Source organism: Papio anubis, chromosome X, assembly GCF_008728515.1.
Source record: "Papio anubis isolate 15944 chromosome X, Panubis1.0, whole genome shotgun sequence".
NCBI lineage: Eukaryota > Metazoa > Chordata > Mammalia > Primates > Cercopithecidae > Papio > Papio anubis.
Window position 1 is genome coordinate 30,966,924 of NC_044996.1, and position 27,371 is coordinate 30,994,294.

The following is a 27,371-nucleotide window of genomic DNA, read 5'->3' on the forward strand; positions in this document are numbered from 1 at the left end:
GTCTGGGAGTTTAAGAAGGGACCCAAGTTAGATCAAAAATGCGGGCAGTGCCCTAAAGCCTTTTTGGTTCCCAAAGCTGCCAGGCAGGGGAATAACCTGGTCATTCCACTTTATGTGTGAGTCTTGTGCTCTCTCCTCAATAATAAGATAACAGTCTTGCCGATTACTCGTCACTAAGGGTACCCGGTTGTGGTGACATTGAGGCTGACCTTGGAGTCACCGCCCCCGCTGCCGCACTCTCCTTTGTCGTACCACCATTTGTTTTTCAATTTGTCCAAGAGGCCTTGCTCATTCAGTTTTAATACTGCCAGGTTAACAGCATTTCTTGAAACGATAAAACATAACTTGTAAGAAAATGCACAAATGCTTAGGAAATCGTTAACGTATAAAAAGGAGCACAAGAGGACAAATTGGCTAAATTTCACAGAACGTGGAGCTATAAAAATGTCTGTACAGCAAATACAGGGTTAAATATTGGAAGGTGGCATGGAGGATAACATTTGCTCAAAACTGAAGTGTGCGGGATGGGGAAATTGTCTTTGAGAAAAAAAGTAACAAGAACACCACATCCATGCAATTAACATTCGTCACATATGGCACCATAACTTGGCTTTTACCATTTAAATTGAAAAAGCCGTTGAACTGTAAAATTAAAACAGCAACAAACAGTCAGAGAGGACAACACAGAGAGAGAACATTAAAAAAAATGGATGCATTAAATAGATGAAACCATAATTTACCGTCTTATTTAACTCCATGGAATATTGCAGATTTTAAACTTTTAAAAGTTACCTCAAAATCCACAAGAAAGAAAATGACAACAAAATGCATCAGGGTAGGTGGAATACTATAACAACACGGATATTGTTATATTATTCCACCCACCTTAATGCTGAGCCTTTAGGGGTTGCCACACCATAGCCTTTGGAATCCAGATTTCCACCAACTTTCATCGTATCACATGGTTTTCTCTGCTCAATGTACTCATTCATGGTTGACTCCAGCAGGAAGGCGAACTTTCCCTTGGACTTTCGCACTCGGGCCACTCCGTCTGCTGTTGTTTTGGTAAACACAGATGGCTCCGCTGATTTCATGTAAGACCACATTTTCTCATACACAGCAATTTTGGATCTCTGCACCAAAGAGATAAGAATTCTTAGAGCTGCCAGATATTCAATCTGGAGGAGGGTTAGTGCAGTAGTTTTTTTTTTTTTTAAATTGCAATCCACAGTAATAAAAAACACGTTACACTGCAACCTAGTAGACACATTCATACATATGTAAACATTGTTTCCAAAACAAGTTCTCAAAACGACACTCACCTTTGCTATGTGTGATGCTCTCTGATATTTTCTATTCTATTCTAATTCATTTTAAACAATGTTGCTCAGGACCCACTAAATGGATTCCATGACTCCACTAATTGGTTGCAATCTTATTTTGAAAACACTTTCTTAGTTCAATCTTCCTCTCAATGAAAAAATCTCCTCTACAATATCCTGCTATGTTTATCTAATCATAGCAGGATATGCCTAATCAAAGACCATTGTAAGGTAGTGTACAGCCATTTTAGTCAGCCCACTCCAGCATGGAACATCAATTATTGTAAGAAAGTACTTCCTTATTCTAAGATGATCTTTGTTTTTCTATAGCTCCCATTCCTTTTTACAATTTCAACTTTTATTTTAGACACAGGGGGTACATTTGCAGATGTGTTACATAGGAATATTTTGTGATGCTAAGGTATGGAGTATGGATCCTGCCACCTAGTTTGTTAATATTGTATTCAATAGGTAGTATTTTAATCCCCTGGTACTATCCCCTAGAGCTATGTAAAATAATTCTGTCCCTTTTTACAACGGTTCTTTTTTTATGTACAACGGTTCTTTAATTATTGAAAGGCCTTTATTATGTCCCCTTCTCATCTCTTCATCAGGTGAAACTCTGATACTGTTTCCAGAACTCTCACAACTTTGGTTTTCCACTCATAGGCACATTGTAGTTGGTAATGTCTGTCTCTAATTGGAGTGTTTAGAAATAGACTTGGTACCCCAAATAAATGACCAGAACAGAATGAAAAAAAAACCCAAAATTTTTGCTTCTTGTTTTAGAGCATTCTTTTCTTTTTTCTTTCGTTCTCCTTCCTTCCTTCCTTCCTTCCTTCCTTCCTTCCTTCCTTCCTTCCTTCCTTCCTTCCTTCCTTCTTTCTTTCTCTCTCTTTCTTTCTTTCTTTTTTCTTTCTTCTTTCTCTTTTTTTCTCTCTTTCTTTTCCTTTCTCTCTTTCTTTCTGTCTCTCTCTCTGTCACCCAGACTGGAGTGCAGTGCTGTGACCTTAGTTCACTGCAGCCTTGACCTCCCAGGCTCAAGTGATCCTCCTGCATCAGCCTCCTGAATACCTGGGACTACAAGTGTGCACCACTAAACCCAGCTAATTTTGTTTATTTTTTTGTAGAGACGAGGTCTCACTATGTTGCCCAGGCTGGTCTCAAACTCCTGGGCTCAAGTGAATCTCCCTCCTCAGCCTCCCAAAGTGTTGGGATTTCAGGCGTGAGCACATGGCCTGGAGCATTATTTTCTACCAATGCTGCTTGAGTTTGCATTAATATATTTAGCCATTCCTCTATCCTTTCAACAAATATTTTTTTTATTGAGAAGCACTGGAAGAATATAATAGAGTGAATAGAGTCTTTCCCTCAACTCAGGTTGAGGCCAAACCAAAACAGCTCTTTCCGCCAAGTCAAGTCTCCTTCATCTTTACCTCTTTGAATTTTGCATATAATCCCATTAAACTTCATATCAATTCAGGTGGTCCCTAGAACATGTATTAAATGCTTACTGTGCCTCTAGCCCTGTGTTAGTCATTCTGGAGACTATGAAAGAACTGTAGACTCAATGACTCAAAAACATCCAATTGACTTGGGAGGTAGGTCCTTAGGAATGAAAATCGTAGAAAAAAATTCTAAGGTGATACTTGACCAGAGGTCGAGATAGCATGGCAGAAACCATAAACATATACCATGTTTTCAAATGTCTTTTTGTGGGGTTTCCTGGCCCCCACCCCAACTTTCTTGATTATTTATTTAGTTGCCCTTCTCTAGACTTCGGCTGGCTTTGTTGCATCTGTTTTGGGGCCTGCTTGGGCCTGCCCAAATAATTCCAGTGGGGCTGGAACTTCCAGAACTATCACCATGGACTCAAATTGCTGGCCTCAAGCAATCCTCCTACCTTCACCTGGCAAAGTGATGGGATTACCGGTGTGAGCCACCTCGCCCAGCTGGATCACCATGGACATTAAGCATTGTGTTTATGGCAATCAGACACTCATGGAAGCCCTCACAGAGTCAGTGAAACTCTTCACTGAGATGGGAACACATTTGGTTTGCACAAATTATAGCAAAGGAAGTCACTGTGGCTGAAATTAAATGAGAAAAAGGGAGAGCGGTAGGAAATGAGCTTAGGTGGATAATCAGAGGCCAGATCCTGTAGGGCCCTGTAGGTCATGGTAAAAGGTTTGGATTTATTTTACCTGTTTTAGGAGACTATTGGAAGATTTTGAGGAGGAGTGTGATAAGATCTTACTTAAAGTTTTAAAGGATTACTCTCTTTGCCATATGGAGAATAGACTATAAGTTGGGTCAGAGTGGAAGAAAGGGAAATTAGTTAGGAGGCTATTCTAATAGTCCGGAGGAGAGATGATTGTGGCTTGGACTAGGGTGGGAGCAATGGAGGTGGAAAGAAGAGGCTGGATTCCCGATGTGTTTTGCAAAGAGAGCAAACAAGCCGTGATGATGGACATCTCCACCTGAAGGTCCTGTAGACATTTTCAGATTAAACTTTTCCCAACCAAATCTATATTATATACCTTGTAAAGCCTGGGTTTCCTTCTACATTCTATCAGTAAATCACCTAACCTCCAAGCTAAAGGGTTTGGTTTTACTTTTCCCTCACTTCCTCATTCTGCCATATTTTTTTCTAATATGGTAATGCCTTTAGAATCTGTCCTCTCATCTTCTTTTCATTCTCATTACCATTGCCCTCCCTTGGTCAGGCTCCATCATTGTTTTGTCTAGACTAACTTGCTTCCTAACTGACCTCCCTGCTTCATCTCTCTCTTCAATTTATCCTCCAGTGATTCTTCCAAAATGCAAACTTAATCAAGTTACTTCATTCTTTAAAATCTTCGGATAGTTCCCTAATACCTACAGGAAAAAAAAAATCCAAACTCTTATGTATGATATTCAAGAGTGCTTATGATCTTGGCTATACTCTCCTGTGATTAGGTCATGCTGGGCTACTCACTAGTCACTGAAATAAGCCACTTCCATGTCTTATGCCTTTGGTTATGCTTTTGTTTCTGCTTAAATTACCTTATTCAGCTACAAGATCCAGAGCAGATGTCAGGTCTTCTGTGAAGTCTTCCCTAACCCTTTCCTGCCCCCACAGAAGTGCTTCTTTGGATGTCCTCCCAAAGCCATTTGCTCATACCTTTGCTATAGAGCTTAATTGCAGTAGGGTGAGTTGACTATGTGTCTCTCTTCCCCTGTTACTTGAGTGTTTCTCGAGGACAAAGTCCATGCCTTATTAATTTTTCTAGCCCTCTTGGCAGCCAGCAAATCTATACATGACAGACTAAAGATATGTTTTCTTAATAACTGAAGCTTAGGCTTGACCGTGGTGACAACCAGATTGCTGGTCAAAGATATCAGAAGTTCAGGTAAAAATGGCTACCAGCACTATCTTTATAGCACTGTAGAATTCTAGAGCTGAAATTTTTCTAAAAATCACTGAGTACCTTGCTAAACCAATTTGGATATATGCTTTTCAATCCTCTTTTTAAATGTTACTTAGTCTGCCTTTGATGCCCACATCAATAACTTGCCCCCAAATAATCCCTAACAATCAAGGCCTTCTAAGATTAAAATCTCACCCATAGTCATGTATGCTGATTCCCTATTACATTATCCTCTTTTGACACATAAAACAATTTTTAAACATTGTGATGAAATACATTGTCAAGGACTTTATTTCAGTAGACATTTCCTAGTCGGTTACCCAAAGAATTAAAAAATAGTAAATAATTTGATACACAGAAATATATAAAAATAATGTAAAAACATCTGTGTACCTGCCATAAAGCTTAACAAATTAAACATTATGAAATTAGTTAAAGTCTGCTGATCTACCCCTCCCTAAATACATATTCCTCTCTACTCACCAAAAGTAACCACTATACTGAATTTAGCCTTTACTATTCCCTTGCACCTTTTTATACTTTTACTAGAATAAGCATATTTCCTTTATAATGACTGCATAGCTCTTCAATCTATGAACACACTATGTTTTATTTACCCAACGCCTTTTGAAGGGCTCTTAGATAATTTCCAGTTATTTTTTTGGCATTATGGAAAACTCCGTAGTGGGTATGCATTTTTGTGCATTTATAAAGAGCTGTTTTGTGTTCTTCATCTTGGCCCAACCAGACCTGAATACAAAGTGGGGGTCCAGAAAGGGAAGACTTCAGACATATTTGTCTTTTGCACTATTTGCAAACAGGCCATTGCTTCCAAAGATAAATTTATAAGCCAAGGGCAAAGGGGTCCATGATTTCTGATCCAAGTGCACTATAATTTGGACTCATTTACTTCATCATTTACTTGAGCTCTTTGATTGCTGATACAGGTTAAAAGGTTTATTCCTTTAGGTAATGATGCATTTCTAGGAGAATAAATAGCAGTGCTTGAAGCAGGCCCTTTAAATGCACGTGGTGTACATGTGGCAGATATTAATGAATGCATTAAATGACAAGTCAGTTAGTGGCAGAAATGATTGGACTCTTTTTGATGACTGAATTCTCAAAGAGATTAGAAGGGGGAAAAGAAAGGACTTGTAAGTAAGAGAAATTAAGCTGAAATGTTTATCTTTCCAACTGGTATTTAAGTGTCAGTATAACATTCAGACCATAATGAAGAAAAAAAACTAGCATTTCCTCTTTTTTCTTTCTTTCCTTTTTTTTTTTTTTTTGCATTCTGCCTTTGGCTGAAATAAAGAAGGTAATAAAAGGGACTGAATCTTAGCTCTATCATCTGGGAGAAAATAAACAATTTATGGGCAGGATGTGTAATAACAAGTTCATTTTTCTCCAACCCACCATGATTCATTTCTTTCATCCCACAGAGCACCATTTTGTACCTAAAAAGGAACAAACAAGGCTTATAAAGAAAGGCCACGAGAAATTCTCAAGCACTGCTAGATAATTAGCAACCGAAATCCAAAGAAGAAATACATAAATGGAGGAGGAACAGATTAATCCAAAATGGCAGATATGGTAGAGCCTTAGCATTAATGGATTCAACAGTTTTGCTCTAACAATTTGTAATACATCATGAAGGTCAAATATATGAAGAAATTTGTCTTTTTGTTGATGTGAAAATTTGAATCTTGGGCCCTGTGAGTCCAGTACACAGAAGCCTACCACTTAGACCTTGTGTCTCTTTGCAGTGGTGTTGTTCACTCCTAGTCATTGTGCATATAGTAGCTCTCTAGTGATAAAACTATTCTTTATGTAAGTTCAAAGTAACTATATAGTGCAGTGCTTAAGAGCATGTAGTCAGACTGCTTGGGTTTGAATCCCACTTTCTAAGTACATAAATTATCTAGTGTCTATGTATCTCAATTTCCTCATCCATAAAATGGGATGATTTTTTAAGTGTATACTTCAAAGGTTTTTTGGGAAAAATTAAATGGGTTAATACATACTTAGAACAATCCCTGAAGCATAGGAAGTGGGAAAAACATTACATATGTTTATAATAAAGAAAGTATAATTTGTTTTACTGACAGAATTTACTTTAATGGTATTATAAATTACTTCAGTTCCATATTTACAGAATCATTACTTCATTTTATGGGAGAAATCACATGCTTAAGTATTATTTGTATATTTTGGATCTCTAGACATATGTCTGGTGGACGACCATGGCATGCCATCAACAAAAATTACTATCATTTGAAATTGTATATTAAAATTGTGTTGGTGGGGGAGAATGGGCAGGATGGCAACTTTTCCTTTTATATTTATGTTTTGTAGTTAAGTTGAGGCTTACACATTAAAATCCTCATTAACCAGAACACTGCTACTGGGGAAACTTGATGAATAAAATTTTCTGCTTTCCTATGAGATAAAATAGGATATCCACTTGGTCAATAGTATATCCACTTGTAGTCAGTAGAATAACAAAATTTTAGACCTAGAAGGCACCTTAAAAACCATTTGGTTCAGCCTCTCACCCGATGAAGTGATAGCTTCTTGCTTAAATGCTTCTGGCGAAGAGGCACTCCCTAGCTCAGAGGAGGCTTAGGAAGTAGCTTATTTCATGGTGGGACAATTCAAGTTGATAGAAAGTTCCTTTGGTTTGGCTGATATTCTTAATGAAAGCCTCTCCTCTCCAATCCTACTTCTGCCTCTTGCATGAATTGGGCAGTCTCTCATCTCTGTTTCCATTTCTCCATTGTAGGGAGTACCGATTATTTTGCTTTGCAATGGTTATCCCTAGCCAAATCTGAGCTCTTTGAGAGTAGGGTCATGTCTTTTTTTGTCACTGCACCACGGGTGTCTAGCATGATGCCTGGCACACAGTAAACTCTCACTACGTGTCAGTGGAATGAGTGAATATTAAAATTGAAGTGTCACCTACCGGTTCTAATTTTTCCCTTTGTAGCAATACAGAATCAATATGCTCTCTTCCTGACACAATGTACAGCGTGGAATCTACTGCCACAGTGTCACCTGTTAATTGCCTTTTTTGCAGGCTAAACATTTTAAGGGCCTTCATTTGTTACTTTTGTGACACAAATTCCAGTCAACTCCCCTTTTCTGGTCACGATCTTCTAGATACCTTTTCGTTTCTTAGTCCCTCCTAAAATGTGGCCCCCCAAATTGAGCACAATATGCTGGATATAGTGACATTAACATAAAGGACAATGGAACCATCTCTTTTCGTGGTCTTGACATGAGCACAATTCTTCAGTTTGACAGGATTCAACATCCACTTTCCCATATGTTGATAGTCCAGAATTAACTGAATTAACAAACTGGACTAATAAATTGGAAGCATGATTATCAACAGAAGCATAATATGCTATTCATTTATGCTATTAATTTGCTGTCAGAATGCAGACAAAGTATTACATAATTTGTAAGGACAGTATTGGTGTTTGTAACATCTTTATTCCCCAACATGTAATGAAGGAGAGGCCGGGGAAGATAGTTTTAGGCACTCTGTATTCCAGTGTTCCTCAAAGGAAAATGGGCCAGCTTTATGCATGTAATTATTTTTTTGAACACTGTTGCCACCATGCCTATTTTGTCCATTTCCATCACTGTATGTACAGGACTAGCCTTGTACATACATGTCAAAGGGGCTAGATTTGACTTTGGGGTGCCCATCGTCTACCACTTTCTCCCTGTTTCACTGTCTGCCTCCCTCAGAGATACAACCTGTACCCCTTTTCTGGTATCAACAGTCATGGTCCGCATAGAGGTGTTCACAAATAGAATAACGGCTTCTGTTACCCCTGAGCAAGGGGTCATTTTGATTTGAATAGGGGGTTCGTACGCCCAAAAGGAGAGTGGGCTTCTTGGCATTATAAAAGGGGCCTTTCCCAGGGATGAAGCCCACTTGATCATGGTGGATAAGCTTTTTGATGTGCTGCTGAATCCGGTTTGCCAGTATTTTATTGAGGATTTTTGCATCGATGTTCATCAGGGATATTGGTCTAAAATTCTCTTTTTTTGTTGTGTCTCTGCCAGGCTTTGGTATCAGGATGATGTTGGCCTCATAAAATGAGTTAGGGAGGATTCCCTCTTTTTCTATTGATTGGAATAGTTTCAGAAGGAATGGTACCAGCTCCTCCTTGTACCTCTGGTAGAATTCGGCTGTGAATCCATCTGGTCCTGGACTTTTTTTCGTTGGTAGGCTATTAATTATTGCCTCAATTTGAGAGCCTGCTATTGGTCTATTCAGGGATTCAACTTCTTCCTGGTTTAGCCTTGGAAGAGTGTAAGTGTCCAGGAAATTATCCATTTCTTCTAGATTTTCTAGTTTATTTGCGTAGAGGTGTTTATAGTATTCTCTGATGGTAGTTTGTATTTCTGTGGGGTCGGTGGTGATATCCCCTTTGTCATTTTTTATTGTGTCTATTTGATTCTTCTCTCTTTTCTTCTTTATTAGTCTTGCTAGCGGTCTGTCAATTTTGTTGATCTTTTCAAAAAAGCAACTCCTGGATTCATTGATTTTTTGGAGGGTTTTTTGTGTCTCTATCTCCTTCAGTTCTGCTCTGATCTTAGTTGTTTCTTGCCTTCTGCTAGCTTTTGAATGTGTTTGCTCTTGCTTCTCTAGTTCTTTTAATTGTGATGTTAGAGAGGGTGCAGCACAGCAACATGGCACAAGTATACATATGTAACAAACCTGCACGTTATGCACATGTACCCTAGAACTTAAAGTATAATAATAATAAAAAATAAATAAATAAATAAATAAATAAATAAAAAATCTATGATGTTTCAAAAAAAAATAAATAAAAGGGGGCTTTCAGGGGCTGGAGAAGGCTGCCTTGTGTATGAGACACTAAGAAAGGGAAATATGCAAGAGTTTCAAACAAAAATGACTTTTCCTCACTCGTTTTGCTTTCTCTAAGTTTATTGTGGACTACTTCTTGCTTGACAATTTGGTCCATTTTTTTCTTTAGATTGTACCTTTAAGATAATATACTTATAAACTACAATCTGCTTTTTCTTCTGAATTATTTAGCGTCCTCTGTAATTTCTGCTTTCAATAAAGGCTCAGGTGTCTAGGTGGTAAAAATTCAAAAGGGTGGCTTTGGGCCTCCATCTGCCTGAATGGAACACTTACAGCAGGACCCCTGTGTGCCTTGTGTGCCTTCTCTAACATTCAGGAGCAAATGTTGCCTCACAGAATTGACCAAGTGCTAGGATATGGACAGGTGATCCTTACAAGACAAGGTGCTAGAAGGAAAGAAGGCCAGTGATGCCACAGCTCTGGAGAGCTCCTGACCTCCCCTTCTTTCCCTCCTTTCTTCTTTGCCTCTTCTAATGTTTGATGGGATGGGAAGAGGACAATGTGCTTGCATGTCCTAATAGAGTGGGTGGGGTAGGACTATAAGGGAGGGGTAAGGTGTGGCTGGGGTGGTCCCATTCTCAAGTTTTTTAATGTAGTCACAAGTCTCAGGTCTACAGAAATTAAGTTCTTTAAGTTAAGACTCCAACTGTGGAAATCTCAAGCACTTGGTTTAGACTCACAAAGAGAAGATCTTTATGGTGAGAAATACCTACCATACAACTTTTCAAGTACTCCCTTATTTAGAGAGGCCTTAGATTTGTCATTACTAGAAGCAGGAGATAGCCAAATATCTTTAAACTTTATATTTGCATAAAGCTTTCTGGGTGCCAGGGTGATTTAACACACACAGTCTCATTTAAACCCCACAGCAGTCCTGTAAGGTGGGTGCAGTAGCTATTGTTTGTTCACTGCTTACTCTCCAGCACTGAGAACAGTGTGTGTGCCCAGTAGTGCCCCATAAATATATATTGAATGAAAGAATGAATTCCCATTTTATAAAAGATGGAATTGAGGGTAAGGGAGGGTAAGTGCAGTGGCAATGCCAAGAGGTGTCATACTGGGCTTTAGCCTACTCACTCATTTCCATGAATCTACCCCCTGGGTATAAGTCAAGCCTGAAAAAAGCTGTGTGCTTGCTAAGTAAGCAGTTTCCAAATAAGGCCCAACCAGAATTCCACCTTGAAGAGTCTCCAATATAGAAATTCAAAGACTTGTTATTGACTCAACTACTTATCCTAGGTCACACAGCTTATAAGGAATGAGGCTGGGACACTATCTAAGTCAACTGGAAAGGTTTCAGATAGATCTTACCCCGTAATAACCCCAGCCTCTTTTACTTGCTGTAGCACTGACAATATCCTTTTCGATGAAAGAGGGCAACTCACCTCTAAAAACATTTTTTGCTTCTTGTCCAAGCTTTCTTTGAAGTTAGGGTAAATTGTAAATTAACTCCAAATCCCCTCTCACTAAGACACTGGAATAAGTGAACATTCTTGTCACTCACTGTAACCCTGCTATAGGCCCTTAGTGTCCACACTTGACCATGTAAAGTGATCAGAGCAATTTGAGGCAAAAGAAGAAAAACACATCTGGGTTGTCAAATGCATTGGACACATTTTTTTCTTCCACATATGTTTTGAAGAAGTCAATAGCTCTAATAAAGTGCATTTGGAAAAAGGATTTTTACAATTTTCCCCCTAAAGTAAAGGAAATGGTTTCCACTTTGATTTGGAGCAAGGCACACAACAAATGATATCATTTCTAAGCATGGCCAAAACCCCAATTTCACTTTCTTTCCTTCACTTAGGTTTGCACATTTTTTAACATTCAGACAAGTACTGCTTGTCCATGTCCTTTTGCTTCAGACAATCAGCAGCTGTCATGAGACTGTGTATTGGTGAACACAGGGGAAAGGAAGGGAAAGAAATTCTGGTTTCTATTCTTAGTTTTTCTACTTGTGTGTTATGAGCCTGACTGAGTTATTTTGAGGGCTGGGCTTTTAGATAACTTCATTGGAGTTGGAGGTCACCTTTTGCCTAGACATTGAGTTTTGCCCTCAAATGTCAAGTGCCTTTCCAAATGACTTTGCTTAACAGTTTCAAACTGTGTTCACAAGTCCAGGGACAGGTTTCCTTCCACTTCAAGGACGGCTATTTCTGATGTCTCCTTTCCAAAGGTGCAGGTGACAATCAGCTAAGTTTCCTGAGACCTTTCTAGTGTCCCTCTTTGGCATGCAAGGTCAGATTACTATTCTGATTAATCTTCTGCTTCTCTTGCTGAGTCAGACTAAGCATATTCCAATGGGTTGAAAATAGTGCCAGTGGCCATGTGACTTTGAAAGCTACAGTCAACACATTCTTTCAGAAAATGTTTCTAAGGTATCATTGCTCTATTCTGGGAGAAGGGAGGAAGGGAAACAGTACCCTCTACCCCTGTGTCTCTGGGTAAGCAACAACTTTGCCTCTCAGGAGACATTTGGCAACAACTTTTCATTGTCACAACTTGGGGAGAGGAGTGCTACTGGTATCTAGTGGGTAGAAGCCAACGGTGCTGTTAAACGTCTTACAATGCACAGGACAGCCTCCACCACCAGTAATTATCTGGCCCCAAATGTCAATGGTACCAAGGTTGAGAAACTCTGCTATATGGACTTTGACTAAGCCATCATTAAGTAGGAAAACCCATCATAACTAATGTTTAATTGAATACATACTTTTTGTTCCAGGTCCATTTCAAGGGTTTTACATGTGTTAACTCATGTAATTCTCACAACAACTCTATGAAATAGATTATACTATTATATATTACGCCATTTAAACATGCAGAAACAGACGCACAGAGGGGTTAAGTAGTTTGCCTAATGCCACACAGCTGGTATGCGATGGATCTGGGAACTCATTTATTCAGGCTCCAGAGTCTGCTCTCAAACAGTACACTATTCCTAGATATGTTAAGCCATATGGTAGGGTTGAGATGACTTCACAGAAATTCTGCTTTCTGATTGAAATGATGCTTATACTTCAGCATCATTTCAAGGGGCATGACATTTCTATTATTCCCTCCCTGAAATGTAGGATTGGAGACTAAGGTGTCTTACCTTTAGTCCACATGAAAACCCCACCTTTTAAACCAGAAGTTGACAAATTATTTTTTTCTCCTTATTTTGAGAATGAAAATACATAAGAAGTATAACGTTATGTATTGAAGTTATATGGCTGCTATAAGCCAAGACTGTGAGTTAACTTTTATTTTCACAGATACTCCTCATTTTTCACTCCGCCACCTGGGAAGTACCACCTCTTTTTCATTTGCCTTATCAGGTAAAAGATGCCTTCCCCACCCCATCCTGTGCTCAGAAAAGAATTGGAAACATTCACACTGAGGTATAAATGATGAACAATATACAAAAGTGTGATCTCCTCACAGGATCAAACCACAGCTAAAGGAATGATAGCCTAATGGTGGACACATTAATTGGGTAAGGAGGAGAAGTGTGTGTGTGTGTGTGTGTGTGTGTGTGTGTGTGTATGTGTGTTGAAAACCTGACTTTGCTATGTAACCTCACCTTTAGATTGCAGAATCTATTTTCAAGACAGAGAATGGGTCACAAAGAAAGTGTGTCTGCCACACCCTTTCACTACTAACTAGAGCAAAACCTCAAATTCCCTGACTCTCAATCAAGGATTGCTTCTAGGACTGCTATCACTATTGAACACTCCAAGGTCACTTCCCTCAGCCTTCTAGAGTTCTATTTTTCAGTGAAACAGCATCTCCAGCAATCCAAAGCCAATTACCATTGACCAATTGGATTAACTGTATTTTTATTTTCTATTACTAAGATATTTAAAAGAGAAGTTCAATACTATTGTTATTCTTGAATCAATCAATTGTAATAGGGAGGCCAAACCTGACAATACGGGTCCTAGGAAATGAGAGGGAAAATGTTCTTCTATTAAGAAGAAAAATATCTCCTGAAATTGCAATGTTTTCAGTTTCCACTATGGCTGTTAATTCCAGGTCCCCAGGGAATCATTTTCATACTAAGGGGAGAACAAACAATGAAGAAAAGAAGAAACAATTTGCTCAGGGTTATCCAGAAGAGCCCAAATTTTCCATTTAGTGTTTTTTTGGGGAAGTGTTAGTTTCCTAAAAGGTGAGCTGGAACTAATCTGAAGAGAAGTTCTGTTAAAAGCTTGTCAGTAGGAAATACTATATACCTGGGAAGCTACTGATGCCTGCTTCTGTGATTCTGGTTTAATTGGCCTGAGGTGGGGCCAACATTGTAAATAACACTTCCTAAGTGATTCTAATATTCAACGTGTGTTTATAATAATCAACAATTGTCGTACAGCTGCAACAACTAGCTGCCGATTAGTGCATAAATACTGACAATGAGAGGGCTACCATTTATTAAGCACTTACATGCAACAGGAATGGTGCTTCCTGCATTATATACATGATTGCTAATCTTTAAAACAACCTTGTGAAACCAATATTATCTCCATTTTACTGAGAAGTTAACTAATACTTATAGAAGTTATTTTACTTCTCCAAGGTGATACAGCTGGTTAAATTTTTAGCTCTCACCTCGCTAAAGTTTAGATTCATTTATCCATCTGCCTAACTGATATCTCCACTTAGATATTTCATCGGTATCTCCAACTTAGCATGGCCAAAATGGATCTCTTGATTCTCCCCCACCTCTGCTTGCTACTCCTCTAGTGTCCTCCATCAGAGAAAATGGCAGCACCTTCCAATTTGTCCAGTTGCTCAGGTCAAAATCCTTTTAGTCATCCTTGACTCCTCTCTTTGGCTTCACATTCCACACCTTGTCAGCTCAATCTATACTCAAAATGTAACCACTTCTCCCTACCCTCCTCCTAATTCAAGATAATCATTTTTCACCTGAAATATTGCAATTGCTTCTTTTTAAAATTGAATTAATTTTTTTTTTTTTTTAGAGACAGGGTCTCTCTCTGTTGCCCAGGCTGGTGTGCACTTGTGTGATCCTAGCTTACTGCAGCCTCAAACTCCTAGGCTCAGGGATCCTTCCACCTCAACCTCCCGAGTAGCTGGTACTACAAGCATGTGCCACCTCATCCAATTAATTTTTTAAAAATTTCTTTGTAGAGATGGAGATCTCACTATTTTGCTGAGGCTGGTCTTGAACTCTTGGGCTCAAATGTTCCTCATGCCTTGGCCTCCCAAAGTGCTGGAATTATTGGCATAAGCCACCATACCCGGCCTACAATCACTTCTTAAGTAGTCTGTCTCCCTGCTTCTCAACTTTTGCCCTGACATAGCAGTCTGATTGATCCTTTTGCACATAGATTAGATCATGTTATTCCTCTGCTCAAAGTCCTTTAAGTGACTTTCTGTCACACAGAATATAATCCAGAATTTTTACCACGGTTTGTCTTCTTCACTGCTCTCATCTCTTACCACTCTTTCCCTCACTTATTTCACTCTAGTACATGGACCTTCTTCCTCAAACCTACCAAGTGTATTCCCATGTCACGGCCTTTGCTAACGCTATTCCATCTGGAATGCTTTTTTCTTCACCCAACTCCACCTCACACTTTCATGGCCTGCTCCTTCCTTTCATTCATGTGTCTGATCAAATGTCAGAAAAGCCTTCCACAGTCAGCTAAGATGAAATAGCACCTCCACACCAACATTTTGTCTCCTCACCTGCTTTTTTCCTTCATTGCACTTAACACCAATGGAAACATATATGTTATTTACAGAATTTGTTTAATTTTGTCTCACCCACTACCATGATCACAAGGACTTTGTTTGGTTTTCAGCCCTTACAACAATGGCTGTCATATAGCATGTACTTAATAAATATTAACTGAATGAATAAATGTGTAGCTGAGATTTAAACCCAGCTCATTTGATACCAAAGTCTATATTCTCCTTCTTCTCTCTCTTCCAGAGCTTAGAGAGGTAAAGTGATAATTCCAAGTTTGCACAGATGCAGGGGGACAGAATTAGTATTCAAATCCAGGTGTGCTGGCTTTCAAAACCTGTTTTTTTTTTTTCCTACTACTCTGCACTGCCTCCCAGTGGAAAGATTGTTAGTAGCTACATTGACCAAAATGTCAGTGAATAGAGTGAAGTTTACTTCTTCGACCTGTTGTTTTGACATGATTTTATATAGCCTTGATCTTCCTCCTTGGTTCAGCTTTGAAGCCTGTGCAACATGCTCCGAGGTAAAAGGCACCAATATGATAACTCACTAGCTTGTCACAGGCCCTAAATGCTACCATTTGAGATCATGCCTTCTGTTTGACTTGGTCAAGTTACTTAAATTTCTCTAAGACTCTAATAATTATTGCTGAAATGGAGATAGACTACTAAATGAGATAATTCATGTAAAGCACCCGTAACAGTTTTTGGCAAGTAGTAAGTCCTCAATAAAGTAGATTATGCACTCATGGGAAATGGGAAGGTAACATGACCCCACATCCACTGCCTTTGTGTGGTTTTGTTTATTTGAGAATGTGTGCCAGAAGAATACCAGAGGAAGGAGAATCAAGACAGGTCTTGGGGCAGGCAGGCAGTGTGGAGTGCCACCCTGATAAGTCAGGGGCACGTGAGGGCCTGGACACATGTGGGTGACAGGAAGTATGGTATCATATTAAATGTTGTCAGTCCTACTGAGGCACAGATTATGATTAAAGCTAACTCAACAGCTGCTTGGCAGAGAATACCTTATAGTGCCAAATGGGGCCACTAAAATGTTCAATTTCAATGTATTCATATTTCACCTTCTCCTGTGGCTCTCGATTTTGAACAGTTGGGTTTAGATTTAAGTCTTTTCTTCCTCACTGTGTTAGGAGCGTTCTGGTAAGTATTATTTCTAAAGGTGCTATGCTGATTTAAAAAAAAGTGGCTGGCTGCAGTTTTATCTGGCAAACACACTGACTGTGAAAGCTGCAGGAAAATTGATTTTCTGTCACTTGCGTGTCCTGGCATAAACTGCACGCCATGGAAGCTCAAGTTACAGAAGCTTCTGATAAGTGCAGCAAGTGAGGTTGACTTCATGAAATGATTAGGTTCCACTAATCTTTACCACTGGGGTGAAGGCAATGGTCTCCATATGCAAAGTGGCAGATAAAACTACTAATTTGCTGTTATTTCATTAGAGAAGTAGTCAGCAACTTAATCTGATACCCATATGCAAACACAAATCAGCACACTTATTTAAACCCTCAATCTTCATGCTCAGGCCCTGATCTCAAATTGTCTTTATTCTGCCTTGGCTGGCATGAGTGCTGCAGAGAAGCCACATAGTCTCCAATGCTCTGGAAGGGGCCTGTCTGTCCCAAGTTGAAATTTGTAGTTATGTGAAGTTTTCTTTTGGTGTATACAGCAGTTGTTAAGAGTATAGGTCCTAAAGTTATAAAGACCTGGTTTAGGTACTTATTAACTGTGTGACTTTGGGCAAATAATTTAACCTCACTGAGACTCAGTTTTCTCATTTGAAAAATGGGGATGGTAATAGGACCCACCTTATAGTGTTCTTGAGGTAATGAAATGAGAGATTGCTTATAATGAATTTGACATAGCTCATGACAACATAGTAAGCACTTAGTTTCTCCCCCATTCCATAGTTGTATCAGGAACTGTGGTACCTGCTATAAGGAATGGAGATGTGGAACACATGTTCCTTATGCTCAAGAAGCTAAAAGAACTAATAGTTGGAAGCAACATCTCATAGAACTTTCTAAAATGTTCTACATCTCTGCTTTCCAGTATGGTAGCTTCTAGCCACACATGTCTGTTGAGCACTTGAAATGTGGCTAGTGCTACCGAAATACTGAATTTTAAATTTACTTTTAATTTTAGTTATTTTCAATTTAAATAGTTACATGTGGCTAGTGGGTACCATATTAAACAGTATAGGTCTACAGCTTAAGGAAAAGCAGAGAGGAACTAAAAGGCAGAAAACAGCACCAACAACCACTTTCCCTACTTTATAATATTTTTCTAGTTTACCCCAATTATGAAGGTGATGACTACATCAAATGGACATCCTGCCTGCACCATTCAGAGGGCTGGCTATCATCTGGGTTCAGAGACAGGGGGGTAGGTTGAGGAAGTAACTTCTGCTCTATTCAGAGCTAATATGTAGCTCTGAAATAGCTTCCCTAGCTTGTGCTTATGGAAACCTCTCTAGAGAAAGGTAAGCTGTGTTATTTGCATGGGCAAGAATTTCTTAGGCACATGCAGAAACTGTTTCCTTTAAATTTATCCTATTTGTGTAAAATTGAAAATAAATGAACTCCTGAGTCTAGGTATTCCATGGAAGAATATTCTTGCTGTTCTTATTTAAGAACCATACTTTATTTCAAAAAGAGCAGATACAAGAAAATATTTGTGAAAAAAGCAAAAGTGCACTCCTTAAGTTTCTACCCAGCCTGATTATCTTTTTCTGGCTCTGAGTTGCCACATTAATTTGTTTAGACCTACTCTGACTCTTATTTCCAAGGGAAGAATTCCAAAAGGAGTGAGCAGCCAGGTGACAACACTCACAATTCCCCCAGTTTTTTTAAAAAATAGTTCTCTGTATCAGCTCTGAGAGATGGGTTGAAGAATTGAGTACAATGAAGATTGAAAGTGGTAGAACCTCTAGAGATGCTTTTCTCTAAAAATTCCAAACAACTTTGTCAAGTACTGATTCCAAATGCCTTTGCCTTGCATTTTCTTTTTTCTTTTCTTTTTTCTTTTTTTTGAGATGGAGTCTTGCTGTGTCGCCCGGGCTGGAGTGCAGTGGCCGGATCTCAGCTCACTTCAAGCTCCACCTCCTGGGTTTACGCCATTCTCCTGCCTCAGCCTCCCGAGTAGCTGGGACTACAGGCGCCAGCCACCTCGCCCGGCTAGTTTTTTGTATTTTTAGTAGAGACGGGGTTTCACCGTGTTAGCCAGGATGGTCTCGATCTCCTGACCTCGTGATCCGCCCGTCTCGGCCTCCCAAAGTGCTGGGATTACAGGCTTGAGCCACTGCGCCCGGCCTGCCTTGCATTTTCAAACTGTGTTATAGTTATATTAAGATCACAACAGTAAATTTGCCTGATCTGAGTCACCAAAGGGGGCATGGGACCAACGCTTTTTTAATTGGGCAGACTGAATGTTACAGCCATTTGGCTTGGTTGCTGCCATACAGTAACCAGGGACTTGAGCCAAGCTATACCAAAAGTCCCAAACAGAAATAAGTGCTGCCAAATTGCAGATTTGCAGGTCAAACTCCATTAGAAAACAAAAAATAAGAAACAGACTCATGAGCTGAAGTAAAGTTTTTTTTTTCTTTTTAAAGAATCAAGTAGAAAACTAGATTGTTTTATATCCAGACCTGTGTTTTTATTACCACTGTTGAACAGAAACAAAACCAAAGTCTGAAAACCCTCCATAGTAAACAAATCATACCATTATTTCGTTTGACTTGAATTTCTGATACAGCTATCACCTTTATTCAGTAAAGATAAATAGTCAAACTGCAGAAGGAAGCCATGTTGAATCGTAAAGAACTTAGAAGAGAGAAACTGAAAGCCCAGGTTGCATTTTCAAATCTCATGTATTATTTTTTGTTTGTTGGGTTTTTTGTTTTGTTTTGTTTTGTTTTTGAGACAGCTAGAATTACAGGTGTGCACCACCACGCCCGGCTAATTTTTGTATTTTTAGTAGAGATGGGGTTTCACCATGTTGGCCAGGCTGGTCTCAAACTCCTAACCTCAAGTGATCTGCCAGCCTCGGCCTCCCAAAGTGTTAGAATTACAGGCATGAGCCACTGCACCTGGCCCAAATCTCTCTCTTGTATTTTCTAATACCTGTGAAACCTATGGCCTGTGGGATAATTTATTAGCAGACATTGGTTTGAAATACATTTCACATAAGTCCCTGTTTCTGTGCCAGTACCTTATTACCAAAGAAATATGGTAACTTGAAAAACAGGGCCTCTATATCTTGAGCAAGGGCATTATTGTTAATATATTTTGTTATTCCAGAAAAGTGGAGTGGGCCATTAGTACTTAAAAAAAGTTAAGTGGGTTTCCTTTAAGACTCACCTGATTGCCTTCTAGCCCAGCTCTGATCAATCAACGGCAGACCTTTGACTGCCCACTACTTCCCACCCCTATCCTTACCTGTGTGCCACTAACAGTAGTTAATTCAACAAACTAAGGAATGCTTATTCAGACCTGTAACCCATTAGGATAATCATTAGCCAAGAGTTATCCGTTTTTTTCCTCCATAATTAAATCCTTTATTTCTATTAACCCAAGATTTTTAAAGTCACTTGCAAGATTTAATTTCCATTAGGATGACTTTTCCGTCATACTCCCACATGTAAAGACAACAGAATATTTTATTAAGAGCCTTCCTAGACAGTCGTCCCTCTTTGAGGCTTGCTTTCTCTACCTTCAGCCTCAAAACTGCTTGTGAGTGTTGTGGAGAAAGTGGATTGCCTGCCTGTTTCTCCACCTGATGGCAATCTGCATTTCCACTGATTTCTATCCAGGTCACTCATTATCTACTCGCTGAAAAGTATGTTATTAGTGAGAAGCAGGTAGGAGTCATGCTGACCTCCCTAGGTTTAAATGAATGTTTAAGATGGTACAATCAAACAGATATGCAAAATAGGTTATTAATGCAATATTAACGCTACAAATTTAAACTCAAAATCAAGGAATACAGGACATTTAGGTTTCTCATTGTTTGTGTTTTAGCAACATGGTACATGCTGAATATTTAGTCCAGCATTAGGAAGACATGGATCCAAAAGTATTGAAAAATGACCAGTGTGTGTAAAGGAGACGCCGAGATTGACTACCAGACTTCTAGAATGATGTAACCATACCTACAGAGATTGCTTCAACATAGGCAAGTAAGTTTTCCAACATCTTTAAATATTCCTTTCCCCGATTTGTGCTGCTTTGCCTAGAGAAGAGTATGTCTTCCATTATATAACAGAGGAATTCCTAGGAAAAAGCTGTGCCATAAATTAGATTCATTTTTGAAAATCAAATTTTATTTTTCTATTGATACATAGGCTGTTTTATGTTTATTTCTGAAAGCCTTCCTCCTAGGTTTCTCTGACAAGTAGTGATCTGTTAGCACCCAAATGCACTAAGGGATCTCTGTTTTCTAGAGAAGATTATGTTTCCAATGTGAGTAATTACTATTTATTGCTTTCATCAGTTGTGAATTGTCTGGTTAATGGATTACTTAAGGTAGGGTCCAGCTGCGTTGTATAGTCAAAGATTTTGGAAGAAAGGGAAAGCCTTAAAGATACCAAATATTTTTAACTAGTTTTTGGTAATCTTTGGTCTGGAAGATAGGCAAGCCTGGAAATTGCCTGGAAGACAAAACAAACAAACAAACAAACAAACAACAACAACAACAACAAAACCAGTAAAAAGAGCTTCAAGGTGGGAGATCCTGGTACAATGAATACTGTACTGTATCTCCAAAGTGTCAAGGGACAAAATAGGTATCCATGGTAATAGCAAGGGTCCTAGTAGAAAAGAGTGAAAAAAGATTGAACTCTAGCTTTATAAAAACTGATCTGGTCTTCATAAAAGACGGAGAAGTTACTTTCCAGTGAGGGAGAGGGCAGAGTTCTCTTTTCGGCAGTAGCCAGGATCCATATGTTTGGGAGATGATGACACTTCCAAAGAAAGTTAGAAAGAAGGAATGGTTCCTCTTAAATATCCATCAGATATCCAAATAATTTGTGGTGGAAATACTCTATGTACCTTGTTAACAGGTCCAGCTTAACCACGTATGAAGCTGAGCAATGTCCACAGTATAACCTTAATCAGCAAAGGCTGCACTGATTAGAAAATTGATCAACTGTGCCCAACTGCTGATGTAGATCAAGGCTGGGCAATCTGGCCTCTGGGCTGGAAAGCATTTCTCTCCTGCTTGAGAATTGGAACTCTCCTATTGCCACCCCAGTGCCTGTATTCAACAGATACCTTATGCCCACTCCATGGGTGGGTGCCTTTGATTATGATCACACTTCTGTTTGCCTAATACCCATAGCAGGTTAAAATGGCAATGGCAATGTAGAATTAACAAAAGGGAGGGAGGAAGGGAGGGAGGCAGAAAGGATTACAGAAATCCTACTTCTTTCTTTTAGGCCTAAGAGCTAGCACTTCAGTCTGGGTACCACCATACCACTCTTTTCTTAAAGATGTGCCCTCACTAACCCTCCCTGGTAAAGATACTAAAGGAGGGTATGCAGCTCATATTCTCCTCACATATCACCTCCGCTTACTCCCAGGAGGCTTCACCCTGCCATTTTGTCACTTGGGGCTATCCACCCACAAGTCTTCTATGTGGGGAAGGTAGGACTCCTGGTCTCCTCAGTGCCTTTGTAAATGAATGCAACTGCATTGATTACCCAGTGCCCACACCCAGCAGATCAAATAGGCAAAGAGAAAGCGAGTAAGGAATAAGGAGTTGTGCATTTCGGATGTACTTCTGGCTACAGGAATTTCCTGGCTCCTTTCCCTTCTGTATCAGTTTTAAAATCTGTTTCTCTTCCTGATAACATTTACATCCTCCTAATTTTGAGCTCTTCCTGGCAACCAGGTTTATGTCTCCCAGCTACAGTCCTCTAGGTTGGGAACTTGGAGGCATGAGGCTCCCTGAAGCCTCCAAAATGCAGTCACATAGTAGAGCTGCCTCATCATAAAAGGCAGGTGTAAGGACAAAGAAGGAAGGAGGGGGAGGAGGGATAACATGATAGTAGGAGAGATCTTTGGCTAAAAGCTAAGATTTCAAAGCTCTTGGTGCAAACTCTCATTCTGTCCCTTTTCATTTTTAAGGACATTTCTCTTGCCCATAGCTTCCAACCATACTTTAATGAACTTGCCGATGTCAAAGCCAGCTCTTCTTTTTGTCCATCCTAAAGCCTCTGTAAAAATACCAACATAGACGTCCTCATCACCTGAGACTCAGGTCTCAGAAAGGGCCAGTGGGACAGCTTCTTTAGGTTGGCATGAGTTGCCAAGCTCCTGTCCAGTCTGCTCCTCTACTCTATTTTCTTCTTTCTTTTTATGAAGTTGCTTATGTCCCTACTTCTTTCCAGGTTCTGTGGCTTTTAGTTTCCCATGCTGACTAATATCTATGGATATTCATCTAAATTCTATCAGGTAGGGGTACTTGTGGGGAGTTTCCCTGATGCCTCTGTACAGACACTAACATAACAGTCCTGACTACCCAAGACCCAGCAGGTAAAGGAAGGAAAGAGAAAAGGAAGTAAGGGTGGGGTCAAGGAAAGTAGGAGAGAGCTTCTCTCCAAAGAGTAGGAGTTTCCAGGGTACTGATCTATCTTTGTCATCTGCTCCATATTTTTCTAAGAAGTTCCTTTTACCCACAGTCTTTACCTAGGTCATACTAATTGAAGATCTCCACTGATAACCAGCACTTGGACCTGGCCACCTGCCGTCCTCTAGGATAGGAATCGGGGGGCTCTCTGAAGGATCCATAAAGACATGAATACAACAGTCCTGGTCACCCAAGACTCACCTAGTAAATGGGCAGTGGAAAAGGAAGGGCATTATCTGGATCAGAGGAGTAGAAGGTCAAAATTGTAAACCTTTCAAGGCTTTTGGCCATGATTTCTCTCTTTGCAGTTTAATTTTGCTCTTACTTTTAGTTTTCACGGTGTTTTATTGTTCATAGTCTTCAGCCAGATACCATTACTTGAGCTTCCCTGTAGAGATCTTCATTTGGGGCTCCCTAAACCTTTGGCAAAGCATCAATGCAACAGTGCCAATTCGACCTCAGATTCCAGCCCCTGAAACAATTATCTCCTATTGGTCCCTGTTGATTAGAGGAAAAGTTTTTCCTTTCTCTCCATCCCTGACAGGAACACACAGAACTGGCGGCTCGACCTCAGCCAGTCAGCTGTGATCACTCTTAAGACACCACTTCATGTCAGACAGGCCCCAGCTAGTTCTACTCAGGCTTCTCTCTGCACCACAGGCACCAACCTGCCCTCTGCATCCTTTGCATAGGAAAAAAGAAAAAAAAAAAAAAAGCAAAGCAGAAAATCGTCAAATATTCCTCAAAGAGTGGCTCTTGGTTACCTGTGTTTTAATCACTTAGGAAGCTGCTTTAAAAGCACAGATTATTGGAATGCATGGAATTAGCATCTTGAGGTGGGGCATGAGACCCAGTAGTCTATGTTTTAAAATAGTTCCCCAAATGACTTTATATACACAGTGTTGGAAAACACTGGTTGAGTACAGTCATTCATCAGATTACTGAGTCCTCTATTCAACATCTCTGATAAGTGGCCTATTCTTGAATCCCTTCAATGATGAACACCTCACTATCTATGAATATAGCTCATTTTATCTGTGGATTGCTATATTAGAATGTTCTTTTTACATTGATCTAAAATCTCTATCCCTGTAATATCCACTCTTTGATCTTTGTTCTGTCTCTTGGGGCCCCACGGAACAGTCCAGTCCATCTTTAAAATGTCTACCCTTCAAATTTTTGAAGACAATTATGATATATTCTGCTGCTACATATCTTCTTCAGGTTAAATAGTCTCAATTCTTGCAAACTGAGAAACAATTGTGTTTGTAAACAATCTTGTAAAAAATTATAGTCCTGTCCCTGTAGGTCTGCTCTTTGGGTAGTTTCAGATAAGAAAGTTTTAAGACAGGACTATGGACTATGGGAAGCCATGGTTGTCTTCTGGATGTCAACTCTATTAAGTGGAAATGTGCTTCAAGCACCTGTCCCTTAACTTTAACAACTTTCCACATATCCGTATTGTATGAATTTATCCAAGCCTCCTTGAATTTATTTATATTTTTCCTCAGTTATTGACCATGGTGTTCCCGACCTTCCTGTTTGTACAATTGGCTGAAATCCCAGGCTAAGAAAATGGAGCAAAAGTGTTCTTAAGAATCTGGCTGGTGGGGCAGTTTATTCTCTCTGACGTTCATATATAATAAACTTCAATAATATGCTAATCATAATTACTCAATTGTGTGTGTGTGTGTGTGTGTGTGTGTCTGTTCAGAGGAAGGTGGTGAATAAAACATTTGGAAATCAAACTTCAAACTTCTTGGCAAAGGGGCTTTAATTTGACTCTTTTTATGATTATCTTATTCATACTAGCATGTTCAGGAAAGGGGCTGTTTATTTTATCTAAAACAATGTCTAATGTAATGAGGTTGTTTTTAAATATGAAAGATTTGCTATAAAATCTTCTTTCATTTGATATCGTATGCCAAAAGTGTAGATGGATTTTGTTTTTCAACATTGATTCCTCAAACTCATTTAAAGGAAAGCAAAGTATTCTTTGGAGAGCACATTTTTAATGAACCTCACATTCACATGCAAAATGTGAGTTTTAAAATTAAAAATAAGACCATGTCCAGAGCACCTTGGTCTCTAGGAATGATTCCAAATTTACCCTTGGCAATCTATATATTGATTTCTACTGCGATACAGTTGTTCCAAAACAATAATTTCTTTCTCAGAAACTAATTTTTTTTATCTCGCCTAAATCTCTCTCCCCCAAACATGTATACATATGCTATTTCTCACAAACAAATCTTAATGTGAACACTAGAGAAAACTACCTCAGTCAATAGTGGCCATGGTTTAATGTGATATAAAGCCATGGTCTTATTGTTCATTGTTTTTTTTTTTTTTTCTTGACCACAAAAATATTCTCACATCCCCCTTGAACTATTTTTGAATTCTTTTCTCTCTCCAAATAATTTTAAATTGCCCTCTTTTTTAGAAACCATCCCTGATGAAATCACCTGACTTGTTTATTTTCTGCATATTGGACTCAGGGGTATGAATGGCATTTCCTTTATTCCCAGAGTGTCTAGGGCAGACTTCTTTACTCAGTGGGTTGGAAAATCGTGTTACCGACTGATACAAGAAATAGTCTGTTAAATGTGAAATCCAAAACTATAAAAACTCTGATAGACAACCTAGGCAACACCATCCTGGACATAGGAGCAGGCAAAGATTTTGTGACAAACACACCAAAAGCAATCACAACAAAAGCAAAAATTGACAAATAGGATCTAATTAAACTGAAGAGTTTCTGCACAGCACAAGAAACTGTCAACAAACAGACAACTTACAGAATGGAATAAAATATTTCTAAAGTATTCATCTGACAAAGGTCTAATACCTAGCATCTGTAAGGCACTTAAACAAATTTACAAGAGAAAAATAACCCTATTAAAAAGTGGGCAAAGTCCATGAAAAGACACTTTTCCAAAGAAGACATATATGCAGCCAACAAGCCTATGAAAGAAAGCACAACATCACTGAGAGAGAAATGCAAATCAAAACCACAATGAGATACCATCTCACACCAGTCAGAATGACTGTTATTAAAAAGTCAAAAAATAGTAGATGCTGGTGAGGTTGCAGAGAAAAAGGAACACTTACACACTGTTGTTGGGAGTGTAAATTAGTTCAACCATATGGAAAGCAGTGTAGCAATTCCTTAAAGAGCTAAAAGCAGAACTACCATTTGACTCCACAATCCCATTACTGGGTATATACCCAGAGGAATATAAATCATTCTACCATAAAGACACATGAACATGAATGTTCACTGCAGCACTATTCACAATAGCGAAGGCATGGAATCAACTTAAATGCCCATCAATGACCAATTGGATAAAGAAAATGTGGTACAGATACACAATGGAATGCTATGCAGCCATAAAAAAGAACGAGATCATGTCTTTTGTGGGAATATGGATGGAGCTGGAGGCTATTATCCTTAGCAAGCTGATGCAGGAACAGAAAACCAAATACCACATGTTCCCACTTATAAGTGGGAGCTAAATGATCAGCACACATGAACACATACAGGAGAACAAGAGGCACTGGGGTCTACTTGAGGATGAAAGGTTGGAAGAGGAAGAGGAGAGGAGAAAAGATAACTATTGGGTACTGTACTTAATACCTGGGTGATGAAATAATCTATACAACGAACCCCTTTGACACAAATTTACCTATATAACAAACCTTCACGAACCTAAAATGAAAATTAAAAAAAAAATAAGAACAGGAATACGAGTTGAGTGTAACAAGCATACCCCTAACAGAGATAACAGACTATTTTTGCTTATTAAATTTAGGTATTAGATAATTCATTCAATACCTGACTTATTTCTCTTAGCATAGTGACCTCAAGGTGGATTCATATTGCCAAGAATGACAAGATATGTAAGTTTTATTTGTAACATACCTTAGTTTTAAAAAAACAAAATAAAATATTTCTCATAAAAATAATAGTCTGTAACCCAGACCAGACTCAAAGGAAGTAAAGTTAAGAGTCAAATAAATCAGGATATGAACACATAAGAATTTTGATAAAACTGGGAATTAAGACTCAGTTCTGGAATTCAGATTTCTCTAGGCATAGAAGATAACCACCTTCAGCGACATCTTCATTAGGTCACCATAGAGTATACAGACAGAAGATCAATTTTGAGGGCGGCTTACAGATAGATTCCTGCAATCAGAACTGGAGAGAAATGCAACAGATTATCTCTATCCAAGCCCCTCTCTTCCAACAGGTAACATTCTAAACCAGTTAGAACAGAGGGAGAATAATGAGTTCCATTTTTATCATCCGTTGCCTGCATGCTAGAGCAATCCTGCTGAGGCACCAGAGTTGCAACCCAAACACAGAAAAAGGAAGCATGCTTCCCTAAGTTT

The 27,371-nt window shown here is 39.1% G+C and overlaps 1 protein-coding gene across 4 annotated transcripts in view; it reads right to left on the minus strand.

The window, feature by feature from the left end:
• GRIA3 (glutamate ionotropic receptor AMPA type subunit 3) overlaps positions 1-27,371 on the minus strand; it is a 312,783-nt gene that overhangs the window by 25,412 nt on the left and 260,000 nt on the right. For 3 of the 4 annotated variants that reach the window (XM_017954349.3, XM_017954348.2, XM_009198218.3), the window contains one exon: positions 886-1,133. In XM_017954349.3, the coding sequence (XP_017809838.1) occupies positions 886-1,133 (248 nt within the window). Of the gene's footprint in view, positions 1-209; positions 325-885; positions 1,134-27,371 lie in introns of all 4 variants that reach the window. The other variant, XM_003918237.4, reaches the window with a different exon arrangement.